Here is a 24,193-nt window from a genome sequence, read left to right on the forward strand (position 1 = left end):
TTTGGTGTCCTCATCAGAATCACTCAGTCATCATGAAAATGTAGCAGAATAATGAAACTCTGAGGTCTTATTATAAATGGCCAAACATTTACACACATATCAGTACAATGATAAGTCTCTTGAAATGTGTTTCCTTCATTTTATACCATTTTTTTTAATTGGATGTATGTGATTTTGGCATGTCCCACACACTGCTCTGCTTACTACAGTGTCTGTAATAAGTGGTTAAATGATACTAAATCAAAATTTTTTTTACATGGTTGTTTTGTCCACAACAAGTTATTTGATAAAGTGAGTAATTTTGATTATGTATATTCTATTTTCATAATCATATTAAACGTTTTGCATGTGTCCCTGAAATTGCTGTCCACCCTGTCATTATGGGGTAACTGCCCCTTTAAGAACCGCTCTGATGTCATCAGGGGCGTTACTACCACCATTTTGTCTTTCTTCAGTGGAGGCTGAAACAGTGGCTAGTTGCAGAGTAAGTATTTATACTTTTATTTCGTAATTTTCATCATATTATGTGTGTAGTTGGATGTTGTCAAGCTTAACATGTCCACTCTGTCATAGTGAAATATCAATTAATATAAAAACCTTTCAGAAATTTGAAATATATTTGTTAAACGGTACACAGTCACCTTGCTAACTGAATCATCTTGCTAACTGAAGGTCCACCATGTGCTCATTAAATGCTAACATTAGCCAAAAATGTCCACCCTGTCATTGTCCACCCTGTCATCAAGCCTTCCATGACAGGGTGGACATGGTTCGTGACAGGGTGGACATGCGCATAGTTTACGCCACATGCTGATAATGTTACACATATTACAACTATTACACACATAAAAGAGTGGACAATATGGACTTTTTTGGCAATATCGGTATTGGCAAGCCTAGTTTGATAAGGCAAGCCTAGTTTACCTGGACCGCCAAACCCTCTGGGGTTGACAGAAGCGGCAAATCCAAATCACGTGAGCAACACGCAGCCTCAGTGAGTCTCCGTTTCAATTTATGGGAAGGTTCGGCCTTCAAACTATATACCAGTTTTAAATTGTGTTGATAGGCCAAGTAAAACTGGACTTACGATAAATAATGTACGCTTTTCGTGAATATTGCCGTCACGTTTGGTGCATTTGGTGCAGGAAGAAACGGTAAAAACAGGCTTTTCTCACGAAAGTGTTTGCAAGCAGGAAGTGCTTGCAAGCAAAAAACACCTGAAATCCCCTTATTATATGGCAAAGCACATGATTTGGTTGCTGAGGAACAGGGGGAAGTTGTGGGAGGGACGGCGGCAAAAGAGTGACAGCGACAATGACTGTGATAGAGCGATAGAGATAGCGAATTTTGAGAGTTGAGAGATTTGTGATATTTAGCGTGTTTGGAGTGTATAGTTAGTGTGTTATGTAATGTGTAGTGTGTAGTGTAGTCATTTTTTTGGTTTGTGTGTCAAAACAATGAGGGTTAGGGTTAAATCAAAAGTAGTCAAAAACAGCCAATTATAAGCTGGACCAGTGTGTAAGGGAACATTTTGATTTGTCTTTTTCAAGGAATGAGCTCAAAAGGAGCTGAGATAGCAAGGAGATATAGGGAACGTCGTGATGCTGACCCAGACAGAAGAAGAAAGTACCTTGCGAAAGAGAGGGACAAATGGAAGAAAGACAGAGAGACTGGAAAGAAGAAGGGTGTCAATGAGCTCAGTGAGAGAGAGAAAAGGGCAAAAAGAAAGAAATGGAGAGAGAGAAAAAGTCAAGCTAGAGCAAGAAACAGGGCCAGTGCTTTGCTGCAGTCAGAGACACCACCCAACTCCCCTGCAGCTCCTGAAAATCAGCCTGAGCCAGGGCCCTCCAGGTTAGATCATTGGAAGTTTAGCTGATGAGACTTATTAGAAAGTTTGGATTTATTTGAAGGACAATTATCAACTGTTTATGTCCCCATAAAATTACACATTGATAGCTAACTCACTAAACTCTAACAAAAATCCTTACAAATATTTTGTGTTTCAGGCAACGGCGTCAAGGGGAAAGCATTCGAAGGAGTTCGAAGAGGAAACTGAAAAAACAGATCAAAATATTGGAGGCACAGCTCGCAAAAGAGAAAACTAAAACTGAGAAATATAAGAAGAGGTTCCATAGGACCAAGAAAGAAAGTGCGTCCAAATCACCACGTGCAAAAGTCAAGGCTTTGTTGGGACGTCAAAAAGTGAATTCACCCATCAAAAGAGCTCTTCTTTTCCATACATCCCTGATTGAAGATATTAGAAGTAAATATGAAAATGCAAAAACAAACAGAGAGAAGCAGTTGATTGCAAAAGTGGTCAGTGGAAACATTCTGAATAAGTACAAGCTCCAAAAGCATGCCCAGACTTATTTTGGCTACTCTAAGAAGAGAGCAAAGTATCCTGTGGATCTCACCTACCATGGGAGGAGGTGCGTCAGTCGAAATGAGATTAGGAAGAAAGTTACATCATTTTTTCTTCGAGATGATGTTAGTCGAATGACGACTGGCCGCAAACAAACAGTCACGCGGCTGAAGAAGAAGATGCAGAAGAGGTTGCTTACCGATACAATGAAGAACTTGCATAGGAGGTTTCTCTCTGAGCACATTGGCCACATGTCATACACCTCCTTTTGCCGTCTCAGACCCTTTTGGGTGGTAACCCCCTCTTCCTCTGACCGTGACACATGTCTCTGCAAAAAACATGAGAACTTGCAATTCATGGCCAATGCCTTGCAGAGCCAAGGGTTGCTGTCCTCAAGAAACATTGAGGAAATGTCTGAAGTAACCATGTGCGACCCGAAAGCCAAGGTCTGTGCTTACGGTGAGTGCAGTAAATGCCTCCTAACTTGTCACCCGATGCTGAAAACTCCTGGGGAAGGGAACATTCGTTTATCTCAGTGGATGACAGAGAAAATCACAAAGGATGAGAAGGTGTCAACAATCACAGTGAAAAGGGAGATAACAACAAAGGAGCATGACCTTAACACAGATTTCCAGGAGAGGCTTCTCCATTTTAGGCGCCATGTCTTCAACATTAAATGGCAGTTTGATGCCTACAGGGAGCTCAGGAGGAGCCTGAAGCACAATGAGTCCCTCTTGCATATAGATTTTAGCGAAAATTACTCATGCAAGTACAGCGAAGAAATACAATCTGTGCATTTTGGAGGCTCACATCAGCAGGCCAGTCTGCACACTGGAGTGCTTTACACCGCTGGTGAACAAGCGCCACACACCTTTTGCTCCATATCACCCTCCAGAAGACACGACCCTGTGGCCATCTGGGCCCACCTTGATCCAGTGCTGAAGGTAGTGAGAGAACGACACCCTCAAGTCAGCATACTTCATTTTTTCAGCGACGGGCCTGCAACGCAGTATCGACAAAAGGGAAATTTCTTCTACCTCTCAACGGAACCCTACAAGTATGGCTTCAAAGAAATAACATGGAATTTTTTTGAGGCTAGTCATGGGAAGGGGGCACCAGACGGTGTGGGTGGGGCCCTCAAGAGGTCAGCAGACCGGATTGTGGCCCATGGAGGAGACATCCCTGATGCCCAGAGCTTGTATGAAAAGCTGAAAAGCCTGGACACATCTGTCGAGCTGTTCTTCGTCCCAGAGAGGGATATTGAATCAAAGACTGAGGTAAAAACTATAATCCATTATCCAATGCAACCCATAGTCCTTCTGTCCCGGTTTCTCTCCCATCCAGATTACAGACTAGTTTTGTCAAATCTGATCTTTTCATGTGTTGTGGTTAAGTTAAATGTATTAATGTTTGATTTTCCACCCCCTCACTATAGGTACCTGCAATAGCTGCCATAAAAGGCACTATGAGAATCCACCAAGCTATCAGTCTGACACCCGGCCAGATGAAATACCGAGACATTTCATGTCTGTGTAAAAGGGAGGAAGGTGTTTTGGACTGCCCCTGCTTTAACCTTCAAGAGGTCACTCTAGCTGATGTTCCTGTTTCATCTGAGTCCCCAGCATGTGGAAAGACACCAGATAACCCTAGGAGACCAGAAATGATTGAGGCAAAGCACATTGGCGAGTGGTGCGTCGTAAATTACGACAATGAAGCATACCCAGGTTTCATCATGGATGCAGAAGGGCACAGTGTGAAAGTAAAGTGTATGCACCGCAATGGCATAAACAAGTTCCACTGGCCAAGTCTCCGGGAGGACATCTGTTGGTACCATGACGGGCAGGTACTTTGCCTAATACCAGAACCACAGGCTCTGAACAAGCGCTCTGTACAGATTGAAGCGTCTGCTTGGAAGTATGTGGAACAGCAACTGCAGAATTAAGCCACATATCTGCAGAAAGGGAGAGACTGTTTGGTGTGTGATCCCTCTGTAACATGCGTTTTTTTTTTTAAATCAACCATTCTCCACTTTTTCTTCTTGTTCTACAGTTGAATGTTTGACTTTTACTGTGCAGAATGATGTACAAAGTTTAACACATTTTAAGTTTAGTTTACATGGGAAAAGGACCTCTGACATTTTTTTTATACATCACTTACTTTAGAATTATTGCATTTATGAGGCCATTCGATGACTTTTCACAACGTGTCCACCCTGTCATGTCCAAGGTCCACCCTGTCATGTCATTGTCCACCCTGTGATGTTCATGTTTTATGAAAATAAACCAAATATTTTCACAAGTTAGTGAAACCTTTTGTATGATTCCTTTTTAAACAAATTAGCCCCAAATAGTATTGTTTGAAAGTTTGACCAGATATCCTTGTTGTTAGATTTTATTTAGAAAAGAAAGTGCAACTCTCGCAGATTTTATAGAGAAACAAATAGTTTGCCATAATTTCATTGTTATCCTAATACTTTTCCCATTAACTAAAATATATTGTTGAGAAAGGGACTAAATGGCTTTCTGAAAATGTACATTTTATAATCATTATGTAATTACAATGTATTTACTCTACTTTGAATTTGTCCACGACAGGGTGGACATATTTTGCTGTTTGCATGGACATTGTCTGCTTGCAGTTAATTAATAAAAAATGTTGGAGCTTGACCAACATGCATTTCTAACAGCATAACATCTACTTAATACAATGAATATGAAGTTCAATGGAAAATCTCAGCTTTTTATTTTGGAAATGGGGAAGTCTCAAAGGCACCTTATGGTGATATTGACTCTACTACTAAAGACTGGGTCTGTGGAGACAGAAAACAAGGAGGAATTTGAAAAGGTTACAGAAGACACAAGTTCAAACAGGTAGAGCAATCATGTAGAGGAATGATAAAAATGAGGAGAAAAAGGCAAGAGAGTGATTCTGGTCACTTTGTGAAGTCATTGTATTGAAAGAGCAATGATTCAAACCTCCAGAGAGGAATTTAAATTAGCTTTAAAAAAACAAAAGAAACAACAACTCAGGAACAAGCATTTCAACAGCAACAAAATAAAACAATGGCCAACAAATGGACACCAGAGTAAGGTCCATTAAAGAAGTTTGAGTCCTTTTTTGAACTGGTAAACATCTGTCCTCCTTCGTGAATTAAGAGCAATGGTGTAACCTATAATGTGCGTGGTAGTAAATGGACATGTATGAATGACATCAGAAGAGGAGCTCCGCCCCCCAAACAAGGGATCCAGAGTTCTGTTAGCAGCAGATGTGGTCGCTGCGAATGTTAAATCATCCAAGAGACAGAGGCTTATTATGCACAGTGCTCGCCGTCTCTGGGTCAACTGCTCGGTTGTGGAGCTAGAAGGAGGGGCACCTGTTGCTACAGATGACACTTGAGGATCTGGATGTAGTACAGGCGCCATAGCTCCATAGGTCCATAGATAGTTAGGGAGTGGCATTAGTATTATGTGTATGAAGAGTGTGTGTTTGAGTGTGTGTTAGATCCAGTGTAGGTGTGAGGGTGTGTGAATCACAGCAGTGCTTTGACCAGGTACAGCTTGTCTCCATGTTCGCTGGTGAAGATGGGGGCTTTCTTGTAGTGCTCCACTAGTTCATCCATGGAGCCGAACTTGCGCTGGCCGATACAGTACACTCCCTCCGTCTGCTGCACTTTAAAGTGCTTATTCTTACCGGCCGCCTTCAGAGACACAGAGAAGTCATTCGGCTGCGAAAATAAAGAGGGAGACAGTTGTTGATATATGGTTAAAAAGATCACACCGACAGAAGATTTACATTACTCCAGCAGGTGGCAGTGTGTTCTCACATTTAAATGTCTGGGCATCCTATTTATGAAACTGCCACTTGTGAAGTTTTGAACTTTTAATATATAGGTAAAGCTCCCTTATTTATTCTAATCTAAAAAGAATTAAATAACATTGGCCTATAACAATTCCACTTAAATTAAAGATACAGAATTAAGAGCTCCAGGGGTTTCTCAAACAATACCCTTTGTCTACATACCTGTTTAAAGAGCCTAGGCAGTGTAGTAAAACCATTTTTTTTTCAACACACAGTATGGACAGGTAGCAGGTCATCAGGAGATACTCACTGATGTTGCCAAAAAGTAATTCTGTCAACAAGCGTGCTCCAGAATCACTGAACAACCTTTAAATATGACCCTTAATGTCATGCAACTAACTCATGTCTTACTTTTAATCTTTATTTCCAATCTCTGGACTCCTTTCAACTAAAATGTGTCAAATCTCCTATTCTTCCTCAGCTTCTGCCAGCCTTTCCTAATGCAACTCTGCCATGACTTCACCGTTCACCCCACACACACTCACCGACGACTCGCTGTCTCGTACGAGGAAATCTCCCTCCTCGCCTCTCTCGTTGAGTATTTGCTCGGCCTGGTGCCTGGTGACGTTGCCGTAGTACCAGTCCATGCCGGCAAACTTCCCCGAGCTTGCCGGCTGCAGCAGGCGGTTTTGCGGTGAGCTCGAAGTGGATGATGAGGGGGGGCCGGGCCGCTCGTCCAGCATGCTCACATAGTTCTTAGGGACCAGGCCCACCATGCCGCGAGAGTTCTTACACTTCCACCACTCGGGGTCGTTCTCGGGCTTCTCCACCACCTCCATGACCTCTCCCTTTTCAAAGTTCAGCTCCTCCTCGGTCACGGAGCTGAAGGGGTAGAGCGTTTGCACCAAGTGGAGCACTTCATCGCTGCCGCCGGCGCGCCCGTTGGCCAAGAGAGTGCCCTGGGAGCCCGCGTGGTGGTAGCCCCGCGAGGTGTCTCCTCCTTCCCCTCTGTCGTCCGCCCCCACCCCCTCCTCCTGGACGTAGTTGGAGGGGAACCAGCCCACGCGACCCGCCTGACTGCCCCGCCACCAGCCGTCACTACACTTCTCCATCACGGTGACCCTGGAGCCCTTGAGCAGGGACAGCTCGTCCTCTCTCTCTGCCGCGTAGGCAAACTTGACCACGGCAGGGATGTTGAGGTCGTAGATTCTTTCAGCCGCTCCACCTCCACCTCCTCCGCTGCCATTGGAAGGATACTCTGTGTCGGAGCTGGGCGTTGGGGAAGCATCGCGGGCGCTCGTCTTCCTCTTGGTTTTCCCCAAACCTGCGGTGTGAAAAGGAAAAAATTATAATGGTGACACTGATTGAAAACAACCATAAACACAACGTTTAAATATGGCAAAACTTGGTGGTAAAAAGTTTAATCCAGCAGACATGGAGCAATATTAGCATTCATTAGGAAGCATGTTTGTGTCCCATTAATGAATAGAAGTCCAATATTCACACTCTTTATGGCTGTTTTGGTCTTCTTAATGTTCCAACATGTTCGCTATCTGGACGATAACTGTCCTATTTTCTGCTTTTTGCTGGGACGGAACTTTAGGAAGGATACAATCTTACATACAATTTATCAAAAATTGTTCACTGAACAGATGCCTGCTGTTTCTGTAAACCATGCTGATGGAAATGGTGGGGACCAGTGAACCAAAACAGTCAGTCTGCAAGCCGTGAAGTCAAAACAATGAGGTGAAAGATGCTAAAATGTTACATAAAGCAGAGGAGAGCTGCAGTTAGGTGATGGGTCTCATAAACTGGGGACCCCTTTTAGAAGAAGTCATGTGATCTCTAGTTTTTATAAATATATTGATTACAGCACTCCTCATTTATGAGTCCAAGACTATTGTATTTCTGCAATGGAGCATTGGTGAGAGGATGTGAAGACTGAAAAGCAGGTTTTTGGAAAGCAGGGAGAGGCCTGAGCTCCCTGGGGAGAAGCCAAAGTTAGTTTCCTGATTGAAGCTGCAAGTTGCACTCGGTGTGGGCCATTGGAGGCACAGAAAACAAAAACTACTTTAGAAAATAGGGGATACAAGATCTCCTATGAGAAACCCCAGCGGTGAAGGGCAGATTGATATTTAGAATGTACACAGTGGTGGCCACATCAACTTAAAATATATACCCAATCAAATAAAAAGGTTCCCATCTACATCTTATTCTGCGGATGCAGTATACACATCCATACTAATCAAAAGGCTGAAAATAGGAGGTAGACAGGGAATGAAAAGTGGAGCAGGCACCATGGGCTTGATAGTGACAGGCAGATCCAGGAACAAAGTCAGCTCCTGTCTTCCCCATCTTTAACTTTTAAATGTGTGCACTTTCAAAGACATCTTTAAAAAACATGTGTCTGCACACTTCACACAGTTAAGTTTTTTAAGTTTCCCAGCTGAACACAGACAAGGAGGTCTGTTCTTCAAACTCTTGTTCCAATATTAATGATACACTATGAGGCTGACAACATTTACACTGTTTAACTTGACAGTTGAGGCTGGTGTCAGCCTCAACTGTCGCGTATGCTCATGTGTGCTATAGTATTAACAGTGAGCTTCTCGACAGCTAATCACGCATTTTTCCCCCCTCCGCAGAGTCAGCTAAAATGCCACAGAAATGTCATTGGTGAATAGAACATTTACATTGTTTGGAAAATGACTGGGTTCACACAGAGTAGCATGAAAGTTGTTGGCAGAGAGAAGAGGGAGAGGAGGAGAACTGGGAAACAAGACGAGGGGTCCCTTGGCAGCTGTTTCTCTCAAAATCTCGAACAAGCACGCACGCACACGGACGGACACACACACACACCAGAGGCCACAGCTGACAACAACGCAAAGAGATAGGATGAGACGGGAATAACAAGCAGATCATGTTTATGGATAGCAGCACTGTGTATCCTAAATATCTGATAGCTGTGCGGTGTGTGTGACAGGATCCTGTATCTATACTGACTGTAAGGCAAAGACAAAAGTAGATTCTTGGGACCACTTCAAATAGTCTCTTGGGGAAAATAAAATAAACTGTCACTACTACCATCGGGTTCAGAGGGGAAACACACATGCAGGCTGGGGAACACACTCACTCCTCTTGAGCTAAGCAAAAACACTTTAACCACACACACACACACACACACACACACACACACACACACACACACACACACACACACACACACACACACACACACACACACACACACACACACACACACACACACACACACACACACACACACACACACACACACACACACACACACACACACACACACACACACACACACACACACACACACACTTTCTCCTTCACTCATTTCCACTTCAAGGCACCGGCCTGCTGGTTAGAGCAACAGCGGGCTACATTCCCTCCTCCCACACATTCACCTACCCTTTTTCATCTTGTGGAAGGAGACTAGATTTTCAAGCCCAGAGGACTTCAACTCAGAGGGGAGTGAGTTGATGAAAGCCTTGGTGACTACATGTTGCAGCATATTGCTTCACTCCACAGGCGACAGTGGAGCGCATAGTGTGGAAGTTACTGTACGAAATAAACCCACACACATTAACAAACCACCCACCACACACATTTGAGCGTGTACTGTAATAAATAAATAAAAATCCCCAAATGAAGCATTACCGCTATTTCAGCGAGTGGTGTGACTTTAAAGAGCGCTTGAAGTGATGAGCTATGTGTGGCCCTTTAAATAACCCTAGCAGTGTTGCCCTGTTCTCCATATTTGGGTGCACAAGATATGATATGAAATGAAGGAATTAAACTAGGGGAAGTTTGGTTGTATATCTACCTGAATTTGTCTAAAACCACTCGGCTACCAGATTACCCCACATAATCCCTAAATAGCAACCACAAGTATGAATGGTACTGCATGAGAAGAAAATAATTATAACATGTACCCCATACCTGCTAGGCTCTGCATAGACCATCAACAGACAGAAGAGTTTGGAGGCTTCGGCAGAAATCTAAGTTCTTATTTCTAGTTTTCTAAGTAAACTACTATAGAGCTGCATAGTGTGCTTTACATGACCACACAGTCGTATAACAGCCTTGCATGAGCTTAAAATGGGTCTAGTTCAGTCATTACTTACAATATTTCCATTAGAAAGTACTACCTAGTAAAACGAACTGCAGGTAGGCCATACAAGTGCTTTTAAACGCCTCACATTCACCCACTCACACACAACGATGGCAGAAGAGCAACAATCTAAAAACTCAGGTCAGAGATATTGAACTTGGAAGCTCGATGTACTGGTGAGTGCTGTCCCAGTTTCAGCAACACATAGGACCTTTGCTGAATTCTTTCACCCATTACTGTTTTTATTTCCTGTGAGAGGTAGTCAATTCTGCCTGGGTGAATGTCCATGATACAACCACATTAAAACACAGTAAATGGAGAGGCAAAGCTGGAGATAACAGCAATGCGTGGTGCATATTAATACCAATGCAGAATGACCGAAGACCTGAGAAAGAAAGAAAACAGAGCCAGAGACTATGGACAGGATGACGTAATGACTTCCATTAGCCCCCTGACCTCACCTATTGCTCATCACCTCATTGTGAAAATATTCTCGCTCCATGGATGTGCTCAGGCTTTTAGAACCAAAGAGCTTCTGGTCTGAAGCAAACTACTTACACTGAAATGGAAGTAGGCCATAATGTTGAAGTCGATATGTAACATTGTTGGGGGAAGGGACACATAGAGGTAATCCGTCATTCCAGGACAACCATTAGGCTGCTGATGTCTCCACTAATCAATCTACTGATCATAGAAGAGCAGGGACCCACAGTGACAGAGAGATGGGAACATTATTGAAGGGGGGGGGGGGGAGAGACGCATGACGTCTATGTGCACAATGAATGAACCCTGGTTAGAGTGACAGTGGCAGGCTGTGCCACGCTGCTGCTGCTGCTGGCCCACATAAAGCCACAGAGCTTCCCAGAGGGCTGGTATCCATGGAGCCGAGAGGGAAATCAGCACATTCCACCCATCTCACCCCCCCCCCCCCCCCCCCGCACCCCCTCCTCACCCAGCTTCCCCATTATTTGAAATATTGCTACCTTCCACAGCGGCATGTTTTTTTTCTTTTCTGCAAGTGCACTTGTTGATTATTCTGACTCATTAGAAAAACTGCCACATGTTTTACTATTTTCTCCTGGTCTCTGTCTCTCTCTTTCGCTTCCATCCTAACAAAGTTGTTACTGAGAGTTTACCTGTCAAAACAGATGAATGTCTGTGCCGCGCGCCATCCTGCTCTTTTCCTGCTACAAGACAGTAAAACAAGCTCATCGTGTTTTGCTTGATTCATTACTTCTTGGCCTGAACCACATACGACACATCTCATTTAGCACACATCTATAACTGATGACGTCTCATTCTGTCAAGGCTGCACTGTGGTCGTCACACTTGTGGCTTGTGTTCTCTTGTTGGCAAATAGAATGTTGTGTCCATGAAAAAGAAACCATAAAATATGTAGTTAGGAAGCTGGATATCTTTTAAAAACTGGTAATGAGATAGTTTGCCCCAACTATCAATCAGAGTAAATTGAACAAATTTCATAAAGGCCCGAATGACATAATAACAGATGTTTTGGCTGGGAGGTGGCATTTTCCTCCTGACAGCTGTAACAGTGAGCTCAGTGGCAAATATCAAAATGCCAATGCTCAAGATAATTGTGTTGGGAAAAGGTTAAAGACGCTGCTCAGCTACACGTAGGGGAGCTATGTGTGTCGCACACACTCACACAGAGACATGTGTAGCTCTGCTTTCAGGCAATACCGGTATATTTGGGTTTTAAGCACATGCTGATGTGAATACATTTTTCAATTATGCTTATATGTGTGTACATGTTACTATCACCTTTTGACTAAAGAAACATTCTTGTAAAAACTCAAGGCTAAGGACAGAGTTCAGTCAATACTTTAAAGTATTGCAATTTCCGGCTCTAGGGGATAACATGTCTTTATGTAGCAATTGTATTTAGTTTGAGTTTTTTATTAATTTCCCTTTTTTTAAGTGTATCACATGTTTTCTGTTTTTCCCTGACGTCACATGCTGGTGCTTTTTTACTGGTTTATCGTGACGGGGCAAGAAAAGATTTGACAATGATGGGTTGGTTGCAAAATGAAGAAGCAAGCTTTATAAATAGACACAAAGTGCATATGACAACCATTTTATTTCCATCGCTGGCTTTAAAATAACTTATTTAATGAGCTTAATAATAGCATGTTTAGCATTTTTTGTTTTGCACAATTTGAGTTATATCAACCACTAATACATGCACCGACAGTCCGGCTCAAAAGATTGACAGCTATGGTTACATACACAGTCTTATTTATTCAAGTCATGAATGGGGACTGAGAGGGCATGTGGTGACAGCTGAGAGCAACGGCCAACTCAACAGGATCCCTGGAGTGTACAGTGACAGCTCCCAGCTAGGACGGAGACACAGTGAGGGTGTCATATTACTTCTGAGGAGATTCAGACACACACACACACACACACACACACACACACACACACACACACACACACACACACACACACACACACACACACACACACACACACACACACACACACACACACACACACACACACACACACACACACACACACACACACACACACACACACACACACACACACACACACACACACACACACACGTTTATGACCACATCTTATCTCCTCTACCAGGGAGATATTGAAAAAGAAGTGCAGAGATTTTTTTCCACTTTTACTGTAAATAATCTATTGACACAGGCATGCAAACGTCCGAAAACAAACCCCGGTAGGAGGGTCTGGGGGCATCCCCCCCAGAAGATTTTTTTTGTGATTTGAACCTTTAAGAGAAGCAATTTGATGTATTCTGGTAAAGAGAATTAAGGATAAAAGAAACGTTGTCAGATGAATAGTAAAATGAGCAAAACAAGTTAGTAAGCCAACCTTCTTGACTTTTACAATACAAAGTGTGTAGGTAGCCTATTTACCAAGAAAAACGTTAAAAACAGCTTAGAAAAACGGTTAAAAATGCTGGCAAAACTAGCTTTAAATAAGACAGAAAATAACATGGAGCCTCAAATCAATCACACCAAATTCCCTTACAATAAACTAACTATTTATATTGTGGCAAACAGGATTTGCCTCATCTTTGTTACGCAACCATAAATCAAACACATAAGAATACACTCTGTCACCACAGCTAATCTCGTGTTCACGCACGCACGCACGCACACACACACACACACACACCTCAGTCGTGCCCAGGAACCCAATGGTGCAAAATGGGACGATAGTGGAGGACGCAAGTGAGTGTGTTGTTTCGGCGCTGATCTGCTAAAATCACTACATTCACCTCAGGTGTGTTGGCCAGAACACCACTCACCATTCAAAAACCGTGAAAACAGCAATAGACAAAAGCACATTATTGAGGTGACACGTTAATCTGCAGTGGCAATCCGCCAACCATGGCCGTTAATCAGCGCGCGCATAAAGCAATGCAAATGGCTGTAAAACAACGGTTGGCAAACTCTGTGAATTTATTTAAAAAGTGATTCACATAAACCGAGTAGGCACATTAACACGGTAAAATAGTGCTGCGGCTGCAGCTACTTGAACGCTCCCATGACTCGGAGAGAAAAAAATATAAACTTCCCTGCAGACACTGACTGACTGATGTCACCGCCCCTCAATGACAAATACTGTTTCTGATTGGCCAAATGACCGTCAAACTCATGATAGGAGTTAACATCCGTCAATCATAGTTAGTCACTCCACTTTCTTAATAGGTCCATGCACCACACACACACAATGCTGGCCATCAGACCCCCCCCCCCCCCAAAAAAAAATATTTTCTCAACGGATCTCCACGAATCACAAAGTTGGCGGATTTCGCCGAAAGGTGACGAGTTTGCATGCCTGATTGACAGTGGGAACTTGTACACACAGGTAACCTTTCTTAAAGCTCACATATTGTACACTTTTCTGTCAATATTATATGGTCTTAGAGGTCCCTAATACGTTTTTCTTTAGTTGTTTGCTGAAAAAAACATTCAGATCATTTATTGTAGTATGCCTATATACCCTGATGTTCAGCTAATCTCACGATGGCCTATTTTTGAAACCGAGCTGCAGCTCCCCTCGTGCGCCGCTGCTGAGTGAACGTGCGCCGCTGCTATAAAAATCCTTCTCCTCCGCATTTTCTATTTATTTATTTTTTTGGTACGTAGCTCCTTTTAGAAAATGGGCAGCACGTAACGTAAATTGCGCAGCACGCGGCACATCATCACGTAGCCAACATCAAAGAAGAAAAATAACCTAACAGCGAGTGTGGCAGTTGTTGGCAGTAGTAGCCTACACGGTTGCAAAGTTACAATAGCCTCGTTTGAGCAGGAGCCGTCTTGCTCAGACCCTCGCAATTATGATGCGCGTCAGCAAAAATGCTGCAAAAATTCTGTGCGCTCAGCAAGACGAGTGTCATAATTGCGCAGGTTTTAGCAAGACGGCTCCTTCTCAAACGAGGCTATTGATTCTAGCAGCGAGTAGTCTCGCAAAGCCAGACCAAACTACAGCAAGTAGTAGGGTCTGGAAGCACTCTGTTTAGAGCCGTCTATTCGGGTGGGGAAACCGGGGGAAACTGGGCTAGCCTGTTTGTATTTGTTTAAACCAATCACAATCATCTAGGGCGGGGCTAACCCCGGGAAGCAGCAGCGGTGTCCTGCAAAATAGTGCCGGGGGGGGACTTATTTTGATGGAACGTCTTCACGTCCAGAGACTGTCAGAGAAATGGCTAAACCCGCAAACGCCACACAAAAACTATTAAAGACAAAAGGAATATACATAGTGTGTTGCTTTCTAACCAGCATGTCAAGACACCATACACTTTAGCCCCAGAGGAGCTCACGGGATAACTTAACCGGAGTTAACTAGCCACCCACGTAGTGTTATCTCTGGTAACATTATCATCGGCGGTTGAGAGGACGGCTACGGCGGTCGAGTAGAATTTTTAGCATTCGAGAACTTATGTCACCACCTCCTATCGCTGTAGTCAGAGCCGTAGTCCGTCTGTTTACAGGCAGAACAGGGTTTTGACGTTGTGAGCGCTACACCAACTGCAGCAAGTAGCCGTAAGAGTTGCTAGGTGATAGTGGAAGCCGTTGGAATCTTTCCCCGTCGCTAAAACACCGCTGCATAGTCCCTAATTCACCAAAGAAAGGGAACGGCGGATCTTAATCTAGCTGGTTATAAGGTCCGGTGCTCAATTCAAACCCCCACGCTTCATTTTCCAGAGTTTATGAGGGTATTTCTGCCCGGGGGTAGTTGTACAATGAAGTTGGACAGCTAGGCTAAGCTAGGATGCATCCCGGACCGCCGCCGCCAATATTATTATCCCGAAGTATCGCCACACTTTATTTCTGTCTACAGTAATGTGACTTCTCACACCCTGTGTGTGTGTGTGTGTGTGTGTGTGTGTGTGTGAGAGAGAGAGAGAGAGCGCTGCACATAAGCACACGGGTTGACTGTGAGCGTATTGTTTCCGAATTTGAGGGGGATCACAATAGGGGAAAGCCAGCAACCGGAAAAGGAGGGGGCTGCGTCAGGGCTGCGTAGCTTTTCGACGCAAGCGAATAGACGCTGGCGGAAGTGGTCATGCCAGACTAAGCAGCGAGTGAAGCGGAAGAGCGAAGAAAGAAGGAAAGAGAGAGAGAGAGAGAGTAAGTTGCTAAAATGTGTCGCTACATGACCACCAGTGTTAAAAACCCTCTGAGCCCTATCGTTATTTTATTTTATCTAGGCTATAAACCGCAACCGTGCCGTTTTTCGTGTGTGTGTGTGTGTGTGTGTGTGTGTATATTTTCGGGAACTTTGAAAAATGAATCCATACTGTTAGATCCGATGTTGTTCTTTATTGCCATATAAAATCCGTTTTCATCGCGTATTTTAGTTTGGGATTTATGCTAATCGCCTGTAAGCATGTGGTCATTAGCATAAATGCAGGGAAAGGGAAAAAGCCTATGGACTTTTTAAAAGAGCAGAATAGTTTCTATTATGTATAACTTATATTTATTTTATAATTTTCTCATCACTTTTTGACTACCAAGACTAAGAAGAAGTGTTTTAAGCAATAACAAGCTTAATACATTTGCCTTTTTGTGTTATATCAATAAATAATTGTGAGATATTTTTTGCTTTTTTACTGTCTAATTGATAATTTCCTACATTCAAACGACATCACTGCAGCACACATATTCTGATAGTCCAGGTTGTGACCCAAATAAATGATAGCTTGACAGCTATGCATTATAGGGGTGATGAATGCAATCTTAATAAGAGAATAAATCCAGGCAAACCAAAACGTCTAAAAATTGGCTTAGGGCTCAAAGGTTAAAAGGCTGGTACAAGCTCTTAATGGATGCACTGTGCACAATGTATAGTTAAATAATATATATTACATTTGCAGATGAGTCTAAAAAGCTGGGTGATTAGAAAGGCAGACGGGGACGATGGAGGAGCTGAGGTTAGTAAAGCAAATTAGGGAAGCAAACTTTCAAGCTAATGAGAATTTTCTTTTGGATTTGAATGCATAATGCTAGGTGATATTATTTGAACATTACAAATACATGTATATAGGGTAATTTGAAGGAAACAAATAAGATTTCTAGCATTTCTTACTTGTTGTTTAAGTGCTCAAGTTTATTACAGAAAATACTGGTAGACCATGTAAGAGAGGAAAGAGAAGTGACAGAGAAGCAAGGAGAACAAGAGAGAGAGGGTGCAGTGGTAGATCCTGAGAGGTGTTTTGCCCATGCGTGATTGCAGGAGATTTAATTTTTGAACAATGTGTCTTGTGTAAAAAACAGTGTGTAGTGTTTTGAAAGAAGTGCGTTGGAGAATTTCAAACACAGTGCAAGCACTTATTGTGTTTGTAGGGTTGGTGCTTTTGTTTAGGGCATGGTTACAAAAGTCAGAGGTTGTGATGCTTTGGGCATAGCAACCACTTTTAGTGTTTAAGCATTAGGCAAAAATCTGTAAATAAATTGTGCAAATTATTTTTGCGTTGTGGCATTTTTTGTTTAAATATTCATTTCTATACAAAAATGTCAAAATCTGTAAATGAAGACACAAAAGGCAAAGTTACAACACCAATAATCCTATCTACAGTAATACACAGGACTGTGTGAATAGGATTTAAGTGCATATTCTCCTATCAAAGTGCACCAGATTTGTGCATTCCAATGTACAGGGTACAAAAAAAATTCGGCCGGGGGAGCATGCCCCCGGACCCCCCTAGAGGGTTCGGGGACCACAGCACCGCTGCTGAAAAAAATCCTGCGGGAAACACTGTACAATCTATGAGCTTCCCCCGCCCCTCTCTGGAAGCAACGGGTCCATAGCCTGTAGTAGTAGCCTGTCCACAGTGCCTGTACTGAATGTTAGCACGGAAGCTAACGGCTAAAAAATATCACGAAAATCAGTGAAAAAATGAGCTTCAAAGTTAGACTTAAACTCTATTACCTTCCTATGCTTTGTCTGGCTAAAAACGAGGCATTTTAAGACTGCTGTGGAGAATATAAAGAGCTTGTTATGGGCAAAATATCAATGCTTTTCCCGAAGCTAGCTCGGAAGCTAACGGATAAAAATATCACGAAAATCAGTGAAAAAATTAGCTTCAAAGCTAGACTTCGACTCTATTACCTTCCTATGCTTTGTCTTGCTAAAAACGAGGCTTTGTCAGACTGCTGTGGGGAATATAAACAGCGTGTTATGAGCAAAAGCTGGTTGCTTGTCCCAAAGCTAATAGCTATACACCAGGCAGGCAAAAATACCAATAAAAACAATTATTTTAGTTTCACCGTTTAAAAAAAAGCACAAGTAGCTTCCTATCCGTTGTGTTATTAAAAACGAGGCATTAATAAACTGCTGTGGTTAAGATAAATTAGTGGGAGTATGAGCAAAAGCATTCTGTGTTGGTGTATGTAACATTCAGGCTGTACTATGGGCATCTTGTCGCTTAGCGGGGAAAGCAACATGGCTGTTTTTCCATCGGGGCCGTGGACCAATAAGAAATGGGGGGGGGGGGGGGGGGGTTATCATACGGTGGACGTTTCTGGTTACTAATGTGGGGGGAAGCATGGACATATAAAGAAAATATGGGGATGTGGCCGTGCCGACTGTGACGTAATAGTCGGCGAGAATTCTGACTCGAGTATATTGGGGGGGAGGGGTGGGGGTTTCAGAAAGGGGGAGAGTGAGAAAAGGAGAGATTGTTATTTTTATTTTTATTTTGGCAGTCTCTAGGCACACCGTGGACCCATGGATATGTTAGAACACATTTAAAAAGTGCATTTAGCATAATATGTGACCTTTAATAGGTGGAATCAGCTATTCTGGACGTGAGGAGATATTCACAGATTTTTGACAAAAAGTGATTTTAACAAGCATTCCCCGGGATCGCTGACTCCACCTTTAACATCTAGTCTAGAGTTAAAGTGCATTCTTCTTACCCAGTGTGTCTTTGATGTTCTTGACTAGCGAGCCCTTCTTCAAGCTGTTCTTGCGCTCCACGTAGTTGGACGGCACATAGCCCGTGTGGTTGGAGGCGTTGCGGACGCGCCACCAGGTCTTTGTGTCATCCAGGAGGTAAAGACGCTCGTTTTTACGGATGTCAAGTTCCTGGTCCTGCTGGGCCGTGTAGTCCCACTTGGCTACAACAATCACCTCCTCTGTCATCTTTCATGGAGTCCTCCTGTGGAGAAGATGGGGACTTGCGGTGAGTCAAGGTGGAACACGCCTCGCAAACTGCCTCACCAGAAGGCACACAACAGCTTCAAAGTGAGCATTAGCACAAGAACAAATTCACAGGGGTAAAGATGATTGAAAAGACTAATAGTGAGATATTTGGCTTTAGAGAGCCATTTGTAAACATTGAACATTCAGCTCACCACTAGAGGTCAGATGACTCAATCATTGGAACATAAATTCATAAATGTATATCAATTAATAATACAATTATCAAGAAATACTATGTGCCAATGAGTTATTGACAAGATACATTATAATAAGCATTCTAAATAGGGACAAATAACCCACACAAATGTATCTTTTGATGATCAGTTGTGCCAAATCCCGCACAATGGATGGAGGGCATCAACATTGAAACACATAAAATACCTATTACATGACACTATGTCTGTAAACGTTTTATTATTGCTAATATAAAGGGTCATTTTTGATATGTGCGAGTGTGTGTGTCTGTGTGTGTGTCGTGCAAGGCTTAAGTTTTGCTGTAACAAGTGACAAGTCATTACAGAATAATCCATATCCATCCACACACACACGCACAATTTTTAAACCGCTTATCCCGGCTCACATAGGGCATTAGAGGGGAGATACTCCCAGGACAGGTTGGCAGTCCATCATCACAAAGCAACATTACATAACATCACAACGCTCAAACTGAGTTTAAAGGTTGTGGTAATATAATCGCACCAATACTGACACTAAACCTGATCATTCCTTGAATGAAGATCAGCAGTACAAACAAGAAATCAATCCATGTAGCCTGTTCTATAGACTAGGCGCTGACATGGCATTGCTTTACTTTCTCAACTGCTGAGGAATTAAAGGTATCCGTTTTGAGACAGGTCAACGACGAGAAGGATTATCATCTTTTTTTCTTTGGAATGAGTGAGATGGTTTCGGTTTGAGATTGTTTTATCTATTCCTGTTCTGCGTCTCACTCACGGTATGAGAACCATCCGTGCAATCCGAGTCTGCGCCTGGAGACAAGATCAGTGGAATGAATGAACAAACGCAAAAATGGTTCAGATGAAAAGAGGTTTTATGAAGAAAGGGCTGAAGATACAGAACAATTAGTCATGTTGTGTTGTAAAGCTTTTATGTCTGCAATTAGTTAGCATAAATAATCAAATAAGACATAATACAAATATGTCTATATCATTACTTATCTTATGTGAGGCTAAGCTACTTCTATTGTGCTTTGATGTCCTCTACACAATGACATAATAAAGATACTTTATAGAGCTGTTTAATAATGGTGACATCATTTCTAAAAGCATAACTGTGTTTCTGAATCAAAACACAGTTAATAGGAGAAAACAGTACTGATAGATGCGTGCAAGAGTATCTTCACGCATATTTAGCATACGTGCTGCATCAACACAAAGTTGTCCATAGGGAAAAAGCAACACATATTAAGATGCAGTGGGATTGTATATTCCCTTACTCGTATTTCCATTTCCATTTTATTCTTTAATGAGAGGGCAAAGCACGGATAAAGCGTAACCACAAAGGAGAATTATGACTCTTGAGAAGTAAAGCTGCACAAATTGGGTCATATAAAAAGATTCCATTACTGGTGGAAAGATTGATATCGTCTGTGTGGGGCTACATTTCATGAAATGCAAATGGGAACACTCTAAAGTGCTGTCTGTTTTTTTTTCAACCAAGACACTCAATTTCACTTCAATTAGGCCACAACCACAGAGACAGCGCAGCCATCACTGAATATATTCTTGACACATTATTAGAGCAGACTGCCATCTATACAAAGAGCAAACAAAATTATAGTACAACAGTTGGTACAGTAGCGTTGCACTTGTGAATGTGTCTCTGCTTGCTATCAGTTAAGCTGGGAGGGGATGGGAGGGGAGAGGAGGCAGGAGGGAGGGGGAGTTGTGCAACCTAACACTGGGAAAGTTTAGGTTAAGTTCACTTTAAAGTTACTCAACTTTCTAGGATGTGACAACTTGAAATAGGCTACAGCAACAAAGCCATAAGGAGGGTGGCCAAAGGGTCAGTTCAAGATACAGGAAGAGACAAAAACAACGCCGGAACTATTTGAGGGGAAAAAAGAGAGCGAATGGGCAGATTTATGACGAGATGAGGGACGGTGATGTCAACTCTTCCTAAAGACAGGAGGTATGTGAACCTGCTGTTGCCTCTATATACCTCAGGGCTATATAACTGCTGGATTAGACCAGGACACTTCTCTCCTTTCATTTTATTGCATTCATTCTACATGGTGTGGATGGAAGGATGAGCCAACCCGATGACATCTGCTGGGATGTTCCACAGTATTACCGTCTCTACGTCTGAGATATTGAAATACAAAGCAGCTCAGAAGGGTTCTATTGTAGTAGTATGCTGCTGGCTTAGGTTGGATTCTATGCTTTATTTCCCCTCATTCTCATCCTATACACAGCAATGATTCAAAAGAGTGTTACCGTCATGCAAATTTAACACCAGCAGAAGGTCACCCTGGCTAGGAACTAGTAAAAAAAGAAAATTGTGTTTCCGCCGTTATTTTTTTGGTCTAGTGTGGTTTGTGTTCACACAGGCTTTTTACAGTCATATGGCAAATTAGGTCATCCGAATCGTAACTTTTTCATTGGAAAGATATGGTGATATAATCCTACATCATCAGAACTACGAATAACCACATTTTTTACTGTATTGCATTAGCAAAGATCTATACATGACTGATACCTGATTATGGAAATTATTCGTGACTACAGGCACAGTTGTTAGAGATTCACCAGTTAGTTCAAACCAAAACAAACAGGTGAGGTATCAAGGCCTCTTAAGGGATATCATAACACAAGAATATCATCCACAATTGATCTAACTTATCGTCATTTCTTTCCATTTGTGACGGGGATATTCTTCCATCCCTGCACGGGTTCTTGGCTTACTCCGTCTCCATGACAACCTTGTTCATTTGGCAGAGCGATGGGAATGCCACTCCAAATCAAGACCCTCTTCTTCTATGGGCAATTGCGTATGTCAGAGTGGCGGCTGTACCATTGCTCAATCTGATGCCTGGAAACGTGCAGTCACTCTGGATGTGCCAATGAAATCCATGAGGGCCGGTTTGTGCGGAAATACATCTGAAAGTCTCTTTGGTTGGGTGAAAAGTGGATCCACTACAGAACATTGTATGATAAATTCGTCATTTATTCAGAGGCGAAACCTCGGGCTCCTTGATATGACGAAGAGAGAACTTTGAACACGAAAAGGCTTTTCCTGTGAGAGAGCCGCAAACAAACATACACAAAGGCAAAACAAACAGATCGGGGAGAGAGACCCGGGTTTAAAAAGAGAAAAGCCTGGGAGCTCATGCTCCTCGTGACCCCCCATTCCTCTGCTGAGAGTTGGAAGAGGAGAGAGGAGCGACAGAGTGCTGAGCCAGGCTTCACCACCACTTCACAACTCCCTACACTGGGGGTGTGTGGAAGGGGGATTGGGGTTACTCAGAGGCTCTTTCAAAACAACACAAAGAGAAAGTAAAAGAGGATTATTAAAAAAGAGGGGATGTTTAAGGGGTGTTTGGCATTCAGGTCAAACACAGGCAGGAGGCCACAGCCAATGGGGAACATTTCCACACACACACACACACACACACACACACTAGCTGCTTCTAACAGGAAGGGGGACTGTTATGGCTGTCAGTGTCTGAAGCATTTGAAGTGAACTGAAAAGGCTGTTATAGCCACCTCAGATACTCATGACTCCATGATTTAAGGAAGATATTATCACGGTCTTCATCACAGAATAATTGTCTCCAATAACAAAACCAAGGACCAGTGCAGAAATACTGTATGCCTTTCAATTATAATCAGTTTGACAATTTTTTCCAACATGTACGGACGTCTCTGTCACCTCACATTATCCCCCGTTAGTAACAAAACCATGAAAATGAAGTGACAGCTATATTGTGAAACAGGCAATATGTTACAATGTAAACAAGCTCTCAATCTGCCATTCACACACATGCAATAATGTTTCCATATCTGTCACACACTCAAAGGCCCCAAACAGAGGGTGTGGTGTATGGCATGAGCTCAGCTGCCTCTCTGTGATGAGGTTGGTGCTGGTTGGTTTTGTACAGTTTCAGAGGGGAGGAGGGGGGATGGGCTCCGTACGGGTGGATTCTATTAAAATTATGTTAAAAAGACCAAAAACTACACAAGGACATCTCAAATATGACACCGACCAGGGTTTTCAAGCTATCAGCCCAAAATAGGACAGAGAAGAGACGAAGGCACCACACAAATAAAGCCTATACATCACCACATCCCATGACTGACACTGCTGATATTTGAAGACAGAAGAAATCCTATATGATGATGATTGCATACTGTCTGATAATCAGACATTTATAATGCAATATAAACTTAAACCAACAATAACAGACGTTGTTGTCACCCAACATAGACATTTCTTGAGAACTCGCTTTCTCGCATTAAGTCGATCACTTCAAGCAACCCCTTTCCCATTGACATTTGATACATTCTTATTATGAAAGTTTTCAAATTATAGCTACTTTAAGCACCACAGCCATCCTTAACAAAGAGAGAATTCAGTTTTGTCTTATTTTAGCCTCGGTTACTTTCTTGCTGCACAAGCACAAAAGCACCTGACTCTTCCCACAAGGCTCATGAGCCATCATCATCTTGTGCATTCAGCACACAGATGGCACAGACTTTACAGAGGACAGTGCTACTCAAAAGCACCAAATGATATCTGGCATGCTCACTCATATTAAAAGATCACATAGTGTTAGTTAGTGTAATGACTGATTCTGGTGTAAAATGATTTGACTGCCTACAAAATAAGCTGTGATCTAAACGTTTCCCGAGGCACTGGATATCGAAATGAAAGACTGAAATGTGCACATTGCACCAAATATCATTAGCGCTGAAAGTTTGAATTTAGTATCTTGATTACTCATTCTGCGATCAGGAATATACAATTTTAATAATTTACTAAAGCAACAGTTGTGAAATTTAGCTTATCTTTTGAGAAATAAAACGTGTTTTTCTACAAAGCACAATTGGGTATTGTAGTGCCATATTAACCAACCAAGCCGACCAAGCAGCCAATCCAAACTTGTGCATGGTTAATCATTCTTTGTGATAGTAAATTTAATGCCTTTACATTTTGCA

The 24,193-nt window shown here is 42.5% G+C and overlaps 2 protein-coding genes across 2 annotated transcripts in view; one reads left to right on the forward strand and one right to left on the reverse strand.

Moving 5' to 3' along the window:
- Nucleotides 1-467: 467 nt before the first annotated feature.
- Nucleotides 468-4,304, forward strand: LOC307258714 (uncharacterized protein; the record flags this gene model as incomplete). Its single annotated transcript, XM_080038366.1, has 3 exons — nt 468-484; nt 2,007-3,639; nt 3,798-4,304. Exons 2-3 carry the CDS (start codon nt 2,497-2,499, stop codon nt 4,302-4,304), a joined length of 1,650 nt encoding a protein of 549 aa, XP_079894492.1. The 5' UTR covers nt 468-484; nt 2,007-2,496.
- Nucleotides 4,305-5,881: 1,577 nt separating this feature from the next.
- The window catches only part of nck2a (NCK adaptor protein 2a), a 43,730-nt gene continuing 25,418 nt past the window's right edge, over nt 5,882-24,193 (reverse strand). The window contains exons 2-4 of the mRNA XM_080038367.1: nt 18,731-18,972; nt 6,706-7,484; nt 5,882-6,086 (exon numbers count right to left, since the gene is read on the reverse strand). Coding sequence (XP_079894493.1) covers nt 5,892-6,086; nt 6,706-7,484; nt 18,731-18,956 — 1,200 coding nt within the window. The 5' untranslated portion in view covers nt 18,957-18,972 and the 3' untranslated portion in view covers nt 5,882-5,891. The remainder of the gene's footprint in view (nt 6,087-6,705; nt 7,485-18,730; nt 18,973-24,193) is intronic.

The sequence above is a fragment of the Ammodytes marinus genome (assembly GCF_949987685.1).
Source record: "Ammodytes marinus genome assembly, chromosome: 12".
In the NCBI taxonomy this organism is placed as follows: Eukaryota; Metazoa; Chordata; class Actinopteri; order Uranoscopiformes; family Ammodytidae; genus Ammodytes; species Ammodytes marinus.